Below are 12,064 nucleotides of genomic sequence, written 5' to 3'. Positions count from 1 at the left end.
GTTACTGTTATTACTATTCTTTATGTATCCCATCCACCTTATTACTACTGCACACTGATTTCCAACAAGTGGCTTTAAAGCAATCAGTGTGTAAACACAGTCACTGCTAAGGATGTCTAAGAGTTGTCATCGGGTTTAATAGTAAAAGATCGTTAACCAAGACAATGTTAACTGTACACCGTGGTAACACAGCTTGACGGTGAGCCATATGTATAAAATAAAATAAAAAGTTAAGATAATTAACCTCTTTCAGATATTGCATGACTCCTAGATGGCAAAGTCTAGACATCCCCTTTATTAGAAATACCTACCTTGTATCCACTACAACGGCCAGTTTATTACACACGCTCATCTTGAAGTTTTGTTGCATTTAGTTGGCAAAGATAGCAGTACGTTGTACTGGTATTAGTATGAAAACATTAACCCAACAGTGTTGCTCGAATCTTTGAGTTAAATGTAACTGCTGGGTTGAAAGTGGTTTGACACGCCCTCCAAAACGACCCCGTGGAAGAATCTGGACACTTACTTGCATGTTGGATTCAGACCATTAAAAAAGTTACACAACTGCTGGACTATTCTTAAACAGTAGCGTTAACTAAGCCAATCACTATTCCTTCATGTCTGCCACCAACGTCAACAGCTAGACAAAATCCAGCGTTATCTATATAGCACATAGATGGCAAGTGTCAAAATTAAGCAATAAAATAAATGAACTATTTGGTTTAACTAACAAAAGTCTTAAGCATCAACCAGAGCCATGAGAGCCATCTAACATACATGGTAGCCCTGGTTAAGTAGCCAGATAGTTGACGGTTAGCGTTAAATTGAGTTGGATGAATTAACGTAGCCAAGCTAGGTTAACTAGCTAAACGACCCAGTATGCGGTAACGCCAAGGGAAAAAAACCGTTAAGACAATTATCCGTTCACAGCTGCAATCGTTAAAATACTTCACAACTTACTTTACAAACATGTACGGCGGTCTCTGGTGTAGGGAAGGCTTTGCCAGTAGACGCGCGCAGCCACTCGGGAGTGCCGCCATTTTCGCACGTGAAGCGGACGGACCGGCTTCTCGGATGCTCACGTGCGCCCTCAGCTCCGGGTAACAGGCTTCACGGTTACCGTGCGTACAAACCCAAATAAAATACTTTGACGCTGATATTCCCTTTTTTTACCCTTTAATTAAAAAAACAAACAAACAAAAAAAACACATCTTAAACAATGAAACCCATCTTTCAGCCTCAACACCGTGGAATATTTGCTGCCCCGTATTGCATACATATCCAAACAATCTCACATTTTGTTTTTGATATGATCTAAATGTTCAAGTCGCCTCTTGACAAAATACGGTTAATCGAGCAATAAAAACAGCTACAGGTCAAAGCATCACAGGCAACAGACCACAAAACTGGGTTATGGTACAGTTGTAGCACAGAACCGAATTCCAATTCCAAACAAACTAAAATGGAAAACACGACATGGAGGAACCCCCCCCTCTCTCGTTGAAAAGCAAGCTTGATCTAAACGTATGTGGAACGTGGAACATGGTTCCATTTCAAAAGCAAAAATCAGTGAGGGCAGCACGTAAACCACTGGTCCGGAAGGACACGGCACCATTACGGATACCGCTTCTGCACGAAGCTCAGATCAGGAAAAAAAAAACAAAAAACAATATCTACTGGTGTGAAACACAACATATATAAGTATGAAATACACTGGTCACCTGCCCTTTTTGATAAATGACCTGTCTCAGAGCAACCAAGGGGCAACAAAGTGTGACCACTGTGTGTATGAGTCATTAAGTTGGCTACTCCTCCAGCCAGCCTCCCTGCCTATACTGTACATTAATGTTTTTGTCTTTTCTAATATTTCACAAACAAGCCACTCAGCATGTTCAACCACAGCTCACACTGGAAGTCCGATACTGTGAGAGGCCCCTCCCTCTGCCCAGCAGTGGTGCCTAGTGGGCCATAGGGGGGCAGTACAGGGTATGCTCAGAAATGGAAGGGGGCAAAAGGCGGGGCACAGAGAGGAGGGGCTGCCTCATTAGTTGGCTTTGGCACGGAGCTGCGCCCTCTTGCCCGTGACGGCCTGGAATCCGGTCTTGATGCTGGCCACAGAGCAGCGTGAGTGGCATGTCTCGCACTGCAGGAAGTAGAGGCGCGTGTCCTTCTGCAGGATGGTGTCCGGTGAGCGACAGGTGTGACAGGTCACGTATTCCTCTGAGGAAAAGGGCGACCAAAAAATAAATAAATAAAAATGTTTACATTACACGGCAAACTATGATGCATGGAAAGATTACATTTCGCTAGCACTTTTATCCAAAGCCACTTAATTATGACTTAGTACAACTTGAACAACTGAGGGTTAAAGGGTTAAAGGGCCCTCAGGGGCCCAACAGTGGCAACTTGGCAGTGGTGGGGTTTGAACTAGAAACCATCTGATTACAGGCCAAGTACCTTAACCACTGAGCTACCACTGCTACTACAACACATCCAATAATGTGGAAGTGACATATTGACAATGCATTAAACATTAAGAAAAGCAAAAAATTGCTTTCAGGTGTTTATGCACAAACGAAGAAAAATCAAATAATAATTGGCATAAAAATAATCAATATATCAAAAATAATCTATCAGCTAATTGCTACTGCAAAGTTTTAAAGGATCAAACCACAGGTAGGTTGTTTAAGCCTCTCAATTGTTAGAAAAGCAATCAAATCATTTAACTACACAGGTCAGTCTTTTAGAGGTACTTATGGCACATTCAATATCACTGTGTAATATCTTGGAGTACTATCATAACTATAATGTTCTTATATGACCCATGCCTAGGTTCAAGGTCCAGTCCCATTTAACAGACTTACTGATATATCTTCTCAAGACGTTCTCTATTTGTTTTTGTTGGAATCGTCCTTTGATCACAAGCTGGTTATTTCCATCTATGGAGCCACTACAAAAGGAAAAACACCACCAATATTAATACAAAGGATCACAATGGGGGGGGGAGGGGAAACAACAGCCTAAAATACTGTGTCATTATAGCATTTACCTTGTTCCTAACTCAGCCAATAAGAAAGCCAAAAGATGCTTTGGCTGACGATGCAACCTGCAAAGAATTGAGCACGTCACGGTTATGCTTCCACTTTGAGATTTGTCAGTGATGCATGGAAAATGAGTGCTGAAGCCAGAGGACAAGAGATATGTCTCACAGCTTGCAAATGTCAGTGAAGTTGACGAAGGACGTTTTCTTCGTTCCAACGCGGACCACCTGAGGTGGCTTCATTACAAATTTCCTCTTCTCGCCAGCCACCATGTCAGGATTCTTCTCCCTCATGATGTTAAAGACTCGACTCAGCAGCTGTTGAGGTGGGAGCGACAGTTAGTTAGTTAGGAAACTAAAGGAAACAAATCTCCTTTAAATTGGCACAAAAGGTCATAATTCAGAAACAGTAGGATAAACAGATCTTACTGAGAACTTTTAAAAAGGTTAAAATGTAGTACAGTGAAACAAACAAAAAAAGCAAAAAAAAAAAGCACCATGACAATAGCATTTGACACCAGAAAGGTGCTATAGTTGTCCAATCCGCACATTTCTTTTCAGAAAATCTGCACACCCATCAAAAACCTTGATTCCTCAAGGCTTTCTGAACATTTTTTGCTATTTTACCTAATCGGTTAAGACTCAAGGGTCCTAGGCTTAAAAATTAATATGATTAAATTAACAAAATTATTTGGCAAGTAGCACAGTTAAACACATACATACAATTAACAAATACTCAGTATGAAGCACTGGCAAAGCAGAGCTCCCGAGTGACCCTCGGTCCAAAGGCAGGGGTCATACCTCATCATATGTGTAGTCCCTCTCTGAGCCCGCCCAAGCCGGGCCAGTCTGAGAGCTGAATGTGATCCCATCTAGATTTTTACCCTCATCGTCCTCTAGAGCTGTAAAGAGAAGTAAATTCATGCATGCAGGAGATTGTAAATCTTTGGATGCACAGCAATAAGGGAAAAGTGCTATTTATAAAACCGCCAAAAACTCAACGCAAAATTGGCTTACACATAACTTCGTGAAACACACAGCAAATCACTCACCATCATCTTTCTCGAGTGTTTCACCCTCTTCCACAAATTCCACCTTCTTGGCCTTCTTCTTCTTTGCTGGCAACATCAGATCCAGGTCATCGTCTTCTACCACTTCATGCTGTTCAGCCTCAATCTTCAGCTCCTGGTGAGTATTACAACAGCAGGATGATTTACTTCTTCGGCACTGTCATTACATCAGATATGATGGAACGGAATACAGCCAAAACATAGCTACTGCTCCTAGAGCAATGTCTCAAGTTTATCCATAAGGATACAGTCATCAGGTTTTTGTTTTTATTTTAAGCAGTGTTGGAAAAACTGTAACTCTGACCAACACTATGATGGTCACCAACCTTCATGCCCTCTTCGAGGTCATTCTCAAACACTTTCTTGGGTTTCTTTTTCTTTTTCTTCTGATTAAAGAAATTTAAATCATCCAAGTCATCTGTCGCCTCTGTGGAAATGTAAAACAAGCATGTAAAGATTATCCCCATTATACATTACACAAACACAACACTAAAACTCTCAAATGCAATTACGACAGCATTGCTAAGAGGTCAGGGATTTTGAGAACATTTTTAACTTTGTGTTATAGAATAAAATCAAAAACATTAGCCTGTAAAGTAATCTGTGTTCCAAGAGAAGTCCAAACCTTAACGAGTGTGAGCCAATAACCGTTTCCTAACTTTAGCCTTTTGCAACATGATATACTACATTTTTAAAAGCACAACAGATGGAAAATAGCTGTGCTGTGAGGAGCTGTGACCCAGACTACGTGCTCTGCTTGCAGCACCTTTCTTTCTGCTGTCATCCTCCTCCAGCTCCACCTCACGCTCCTCTCCGGCCTCGGGTTCTGCCTCGCGAGGCTCAGCCTGCTGCGACTCCTCTCCGAGCCCATCGCCTTCCTCCTCCAGCATAAAGGGCTTCTTCTTCTTTTTCTTCTTCTTGGTCGTGGAAGGGTCAAATAAAATCTGGAGACAGTAGGGAACATCAAGCAAGTCATGACCTGCTCTGATTAAAACTGCGAGGACACCATCAAAGCAGTACTACACGACACACATGTCTTCTCCAGATTCTCGGGTGGAATATCTAGAATTGGTGAGGCTTAAGTGATATATTGTTTAATTTATGACTTTCATAAATATTTTCAACCTCTTTCAAAGTTTTGTTTTTAATTAAGATTAGAATCCTTACAAAGCTCTGGTGCTCTAGATTTAAATTTTTAATGTACATTTAATCATTAATACGGACATTTCTTGTTACATATGGAAGCAAACACGTGCTAGAAGGGTAGATGAAAGACACGACTGAGCATCTCGACAATCAGTGTCAGCACTCCCAACCGCAAATTTCAGCGAAATGATCCAGCGCATAAGAGGGATCGAAAAACGCGAGACGAACGGCTGGCTTACTCCACGGTTCCAAACGCAGCCCTGGTGGCTGTCGTGCAGGCTAGCCTAGCCTAGCTTAGCTGGCTGATTATGTCAAAGGGCCAAAGCCATGCTATACAACCCTCACTTGTGCGATCTGCATCAAAATATGTATTTTTTTTTTAAAAAAAGAAAAAGAACCACAGACTCACCTCGTCTTCTGACATGGTCACTGTATCGAAAAGTCTCTTTCTGCACGGTATTAGTTCGAACAAGCAGCTAGTTGTGAAAAGACCACTACTCTGTGGGTTTCTTGCATCAGCAAAAAGATCCCTTAATGCGCAAGCGTATTTCCGACGACGAATGATGGCGTCAGAGCTGCGAAATTGTGACGCGACCGGTCGCAAATTTTGTAGAATGTACTAGTTTTTATGTAGTATTGTGAAAAGCCTCGTTGTGCTGGTGCAATGCACAGAAGTGTTTAGATTCCCATGAGGTTCATGGATGTCGTTATTTTGACAAGAAAGTCTGTTATGACAGGAGTTAAAACATTCTGTAAGTTATGCAGAGACCAAAATTCCAATTCTCGTTAATTGGGAAAATCATTCATTCATAAGGACTGTCTCAGGATGTAAGCATTTATTTGAACGACATTTATGCATGTCCAAACCAATGGAAAATAGCAGTCTTGAAAAAATGAGAACAAAATGCGGGATTCAAGTAACTGCAGCTGGAGCATGAGGAAATAGCAAATGTATCATGCTTCTCACATCTTTAATTCAGGGAATCTCACCAAATTCCAATGAATTATACACATTAGTCAGATAATCATGTTAGGACATGCCACTCAAGTTGAATAAGCATGCCAATAGTTAAGGCACATAGCAGGAAGCACACATCTTCATATACATAAAGTGCAAAACTAACAGGTATTGGAGCTTTGGCTATAGGGCTGGCAAGACTTGCTATCAACCTGCAAGACTTGCTTTCAACCTGCTGGAATTCCATAGCAAGACCAATACCACCATAACAATTAAATCCAAAAGTTTAATGGTCTTTTGAGAAAGAAAAAAAAAAACTATTTTTCTAGATAACATCAAACATACATTTCACCCCTTGTGTTACATCCCGGTTTTCTATAGAAAAGACAGCACATCTGTGTATTCATACAGATCTCTTCAAGCAGGAATCTTAGTTACCTTACAACTTTATCCTCACAAATTTCCTTTTAGTAATATTGATAACTGTGACAGATATATTTCTAGATTAGTCTGAAATTTATCTAAAGGATGTACAGTGCCATAACCAAGTGATTCTGGATGTATTAATAGCATACAAAGTTGAGCAGCATAACAGATCCCAAATCAATCCCCCATCATATAAGTTAATGGAAATGCTTCAAAACCTCTCTCAAACAGGGTTAAGGAATACAGTATATAAATGGTGCAAATCTACAAGCATCTATATAAAAATATTTGAAGTTATATGGCCATACGAGTTTGATTACTGTAACCCTGGCACTTTCCATATTAGGCTATGGGGATAGATTTCACTACTGGTGTTTACTAAAGAAATAGAGGTAGACATTGTGAGAGGCTGACTCGGAAAACCTCCTCAAAAAGCAACTGAAGTGGGTTCAATATTATTAAACTTGAATTTCAATGCAAAAAATGTCACATTAATTACAAACATTGTTAGATAATTTCATCTGATTGTTTTTTTCTTGTTTGTTTTGTTCTCATAGCCTGTTTTACATCCCTTTGCACTGGTAACTCGTCTTCTTGGACTTTATTTACCCAGTCACAGGAGATATAGATTCCTAGACGATAGTTTGACAATGTTAACCCTCTCAAGGTGTTCAGCTTCATTCTGAACATCAGTTAAACACAGGGAGTGATAAGACAGTCCGGCAGTTTAGGCTGGGTTCACATTACCCACGCCTTCAGCTCTGCCATCTCATCCTCATCCTCTTCCTCTCTCTTCTTGACTGGGGATGGAAAAAAAGGGAAAGTTATGAGACATGTATAGATGGGATCAGAGCTCACTTTGACTTTCTTGTTTCCTTTTCTGAAATGTTTAAAATCTTAAATACTATGAAAAGATTCTTTAGCAAAAATCAAACTACATATAGGAAGACGTTTAATGATTCCAATCCTTTGCTACCCTGTAATAACATCAGTTCCCTTAACCATGCAAAGATGCATCCATAATGCTATGTCATCTTTCTCCTCCTGTAGGTCATCTAGTAGAGCAGGTAAAACAAGGTGCTAGCAGCAAAGGTCACTGGTTTGATTCCCAGGCAGCACATGTACTGGGACACTGATAGATATGCAAGTTATCCTGGATAAAAGCTGGATAAGAGCCAAATGCTGTAAATGTAAATATCACCTGGTTTGGCAGGTACCGGGACTGAAGGCACATTGGGTAGTGGGACGGTCTCTGGGCCTCCAATTTCCAGCAGGTTATTATCCAGTTCCTCCTGTTCCAACTCCTCCAGTTCAGCCAACAACTCATCCTGAAGAAGATAACCACCAAAACAAAGTCAATTTGTTAAGGAAGCTCACTACTTCAAAGGCCCTTTCATTTGTAATGCTCTCTTATGCCTCTAACAGAATCCAGATCTTGCTGTACCTCATCAAACTCCTCTCCAAAGCCAACGGGTTTTGAAATAGCATCCGAAATCTCCTGAGCCAACTCCTGCTGTTCAGTAATGTCTTGCATGAGTTCATCTACTTTGTCAATGTCCCTAGAAAAACAAGAGTCAGGACAAAAAAAAGTGTTGTTTAGAACTGTTATTTTGTACTTAAATATATACTTTGAGTATGCTTTAAAATATCAACAGTACAGGAGTGGGTAATGATAGCAGGTATGAAGGTTAGTTTTCTTGCATCTTACATGTTCTGGTGAGCATTTTTCATGGCCTTGGCAGCAAAGCCCATGTTCTTGAGAACCTCAGTGTTAGTGTTGGCATTCTCCAAAGCTTCTCGCTGGAACTCAATGGTGGACAGAGTGCCATCAATCTGAGCCAACTGTTTCTCGTAACGCTTCTTTCTCTTCAGGGCCTGGAGGGCAGCTTGAGAAAGTGGAGAACACACTTCAGACATCCTTGCCACATAACTAATAAAGTACAACCACTTACAGTACCAGTTAAACACTTGGACATCTACTCTAATCTACTATTTTAATAATTTCTAGATTTTACAAAAACAACAAAACAAAGCTGTCAAAACAATTCAATAGCACATGATTATCCCGTGTTAAATATTGACCGTTTTAGATTTTAGAGTCTTCAAAGTAGTGACCCTTCACTTTTATGACAGCTTCGCATGCGCTTGGTGTTCCCTTAAAAAGCTTCATGAGACACAATCTATGATGTCTTTTAAAGAAATCCTCACATACGCTGAGAACTTGTAGAATGAGACTCAAAGGTTCTAAATTAAAACTAATTGCTGAAGAGGCATTTAATATATATATTTTTACATTTTATACATATTTATTGTTTTGGAAATCAATTAGTAGCCTACCTACTTTCATACAATTCACCACCAATGTTTTCATCCTTTTGACTGCTATTGCAAGCTTACTTAACAGCTATGACAGTTCATGAAATTTTGGAAATTTCCTTCACAATGTTGGCGACTACACTAGAAAACAACAATGCATGACTTTGTTTAGCTGTGCCACGCAACGAAATTGAGTATGAGATAAGTCAGGGTAACAAGTCTCTTAATTAAGACCAATAGGTTTTCACAAATTAGAAGATCTATGTAACGCAGTCGGTGTAAACTATGACCGGTCAAAGCAGCTACACCAGTCCCAGTGAACCAGTTATTAGCTGTAGCTCAAATACTCACATTCTCGGTGGTTTCGCAACATATGTTTTCCCGTTGTTAGCTAACCTATATAGTTAGCTATGGTAACTATGATTACGTACACCTGATAAGGGCTGAGGTATGTCCGTTAAAAAGAAAGTCCAAATCTGGCCAAATTGCTAAACTGGCTATAACCCCCCAAAAAGTCTAACTAATAACAGCTAAGACAAACCTACACATTTCCTTTGACACCGGCATTATAGCAATGGTCTAACTAACCGAGTTTATTAGCTAGTTAGGATGCCAGTAAGGGGTTACCTGGCGTGCTAGCTAGTAATAGTTACCTGGTCATGGCTAAAAAAAACCACAAACATAAGCTAAACAAAACATTGAAAACGTTAGATCGTCAGTTAGGAGCCAGAACACTCACATTTAAACATTAACGACTCTTTCCCTGCTAGAACATTTAATACATACCTCGTTTATTTTTCGTGCCGTTTTTCTTTGCTGTCACTAGTTCCGCCTGGATCTTTTGCTCTAAATATTCCTGTTTCTTGGTTAACATCTCCTCTGTTTCACGGAGTTTCTGAATTGCTTCTTGGGGGCTTGGGGATTTGCCCCCTTTCCCCGCATTTCCAAATAACTTCCCAAACACAGACATGTCTGCTGGCTAAATCCTTGGATTTTTAGAACACCAACCTAACGAATTTACGGCTAAAATATTTGTGTTTACCCACTGACAATCCTGTCACTGGTCGAAATGATGCACTGACTTCCGCCTTCAGGCCATCCGACGTCACATTCCTTACGTCATCAGTTGTTCGACGCCCCCTTCACGATGTTAATAGCTGCGTATCTACAGTTGAAGATCCAGGAATCTTCAGTCAAGTCGATACGCCATTTAATACCATACACTGGACAATAATCACACTTGGGGCTTCCGACACTTTGTAAAACCTATGGACCGTCTGTGGACTATAGCACGGTTCCGTTTCAAGCACAAGTGCCGTACTGCGTAGTGGCAGAATTCATACAGAAGGAAGGAAAAATCTGACGGAGCGAACTTCAGTTCTCAAAATGGACTGCGACTTCACTAATTGCGCTGATTTTCCTTTGGGGTGAATAAATAATAAATGGCAAAACTAAACTTTTTTCCGGTTGTTTTTGTTTTCGTGATTTTGTTTATGTGTACAGATTGTGTCTGAAAGCTGATTGGCAGATATATAAAAAATATTAATGCTACTTTTATCATCATCATCATCATCATCATCATCATCATAAGCAAAAAGCTTGTAAATGACGATGGGCATAAGAACTAAAGAAACCAACTATGACGCCATTAAAATAACCACGTTTAAGAGTAAGCACTGAAGAAGTGATTGCAAACAAGCCAATAAGGTCTGGAAGTAAATTCATTACAGTGGGCCTAACTGCTGCTCTAAAGACGTTAATGTGTAGAATATCAGTTACGAGATTCTTGTGCACTGCCTTCTGTCTCTTCTTTACCAGGATACTGCAAGGCTGCATATTTAAACTTGGTTATTCTGAAGAAGAAGATTGAATTAAAGCAGTCAGAAACTATAAAGAAACACTAGTTTTTGAACATAGCTACACATGCCAGCTTCAGTTATAAAACACTTACCTTGTACCTACAATTTTTGACATCTGCCTTATATGGTAGCAATATGGTTGTGCGTAATAAACTTGTTTTTCAGATACAACAGCATTAGACAGATAGAAAGCTAGTGATCCCAAGGTAAATTGGAAGAAGCAAAGCCTTGAATCAGTGACCGAACTTGAACAATGGCAGTGAGCTCACTGAACTCTTGCCTTTAGACCTCCAGGGAGTCTAGTGATGGGTTAAGAATTGTCTACCACCCCAAATATTTAGCCAGCTGTCATCCTGTGGTGAAAAACTGACCAGTGCTCAAGGGTTAGAGGACAGCTAATATGAATTATCTGCTTCCTAACTGGACAGATGGATATCCATCTGACTTGGTATGATAATGTGGTGATTAAGTGTTTCCTTAATTTTTTGAGCAGTGTATAACAAATAGTTGACTTAAGACATCATAGGCTTAATGAAGTGTGAGGAATTTAAGCTTTGCACAAGTGAGGCTCTGTACCATACAGGTGATTAACATTCTCTGTAACAGTACATCATATCCAAATGCTTGACACACCTCCCATACCACAATCGCTCTTATTATGACTTTAACAGTCAGGGTTTTAAATGCCCCCATCAGCAGAATAATTACTCTCTTTAGGGTATGAGTGACTCCCTCTCAGCTATATCATCATTCATTATGGCTGACCCCCAATCAGTTTCTTAAAGCCTTTATAGAACAATATAATAACTTTTATTGTTTCTGACCACAGAATCCATTCTTACAGAATGAACATGAGCACACAGCTCATCATCTCTCAGGTCTCCATTTTTTAATACTATTTTTTACAGGTCTCCATTAAGCATGTAATTACTCTCATTGTGACTGACCTCAGATCAATATTCTTATAACACTCCCCTTCCCCCTCAAGATATGACTGACCTCTTATAGTTCAGTATTGAAACGGAAACATAAAAATAACAATGTCCTGCCAGACACACTCATACCAGTACAATTATCCATTTATGTGCCACTACTATTGCAGTGCTGTTTTGAGAGTGGTCTGCCACCTGGGTAGTTCAGTGGTATTACTTTGGTCAGAGAACAGTGGTAAGCGAGAAGGAGGGTATATAATGCACCTATAAGCTGGGAGGAACCTATTTCGATAAACAACGCCTGTATGTATATAGTA

At 40.1% G+C, this 12,064-nt stretch overlaps 2 protein-coding genes across 2 annotated transcripts; both read right to left on the bottom strand.

Moving 5' to 3' along the window:
* Positions 1-1,159: 1,159 nt before the first annotated feature.
* On the bottom strand, positions 1,160-5,816 carry LOC113578790 (eukaryotic translation initiation factor 2 subunit 2-like). The gene is made up of 9 exons (XM_027012249.3): positions 5,666-5,816; positions 4,877-5,054; positions 4,437-4,537; positions 4,093-4,225; positions 3,842-3,942; positions 3,210-3,358; positions 3,050-3,106; positions 2,865-2,950; positions 1,160-2,220 (listed from the first exon to the last, which is right to left on the bottom strand). Exons 1-9 carry the CDS (start codon positions 5,678-5,680, stop codon positions 2,045-2,047), a joined length of 996 nt encoding a protein of 331 aa, XP_026868050.1. The 5' UTR covers positions 5,681-5,816; the 3' UTR covers positions 1,160-2,044.
* Positions 5,817-6,077: 261 nt separating this feature from the next.
* On the bottom strand, positions 6,078-10,057 carry LOC113578745 (charged multivesicular body protein 4c). Its single transcript, XM_027012186.3, has 5 exons — positions 9,743-10,057; positions 8,349-8,526; positions 8,085-8,199; positions 7,842-7,968; positions 6,078-7,440 (listed from the first exon to the last, which is right to left on the bottom strand). The coding sequence occupies exons 1-5, from the start codon at positions 9,924-9,926 to the stop codon at positions 7,379-7,381; spliced, it is 666 nt and encodes a 221-aa protein (XP_026867987.1). The 5' UTR covers positions 9,927-10,057; the 3' UTR covers positions 6,078-7,378.
* Positions 10,058-12,064: the final 2,007 nt, after the last annotated feature.

This window comes from Electrophorus electricus, chromosome 20 (genome assembly GCF_041902795.1).
Source record: "Electrophorus electricus isolate QZ-2024a chromosome 20, ASM4190279v1, whole genome shotgun sequence".
Lineage (NCBI taxonomy): Eukaryota > Metazoa > Chordata > Actinopteri > Gymnotiformes > Gymnotidae > Electrophorus > Electrophorus electricus.
This window is presented reverse-complemented; position numbering and strand designations above follow the sequence as displayed.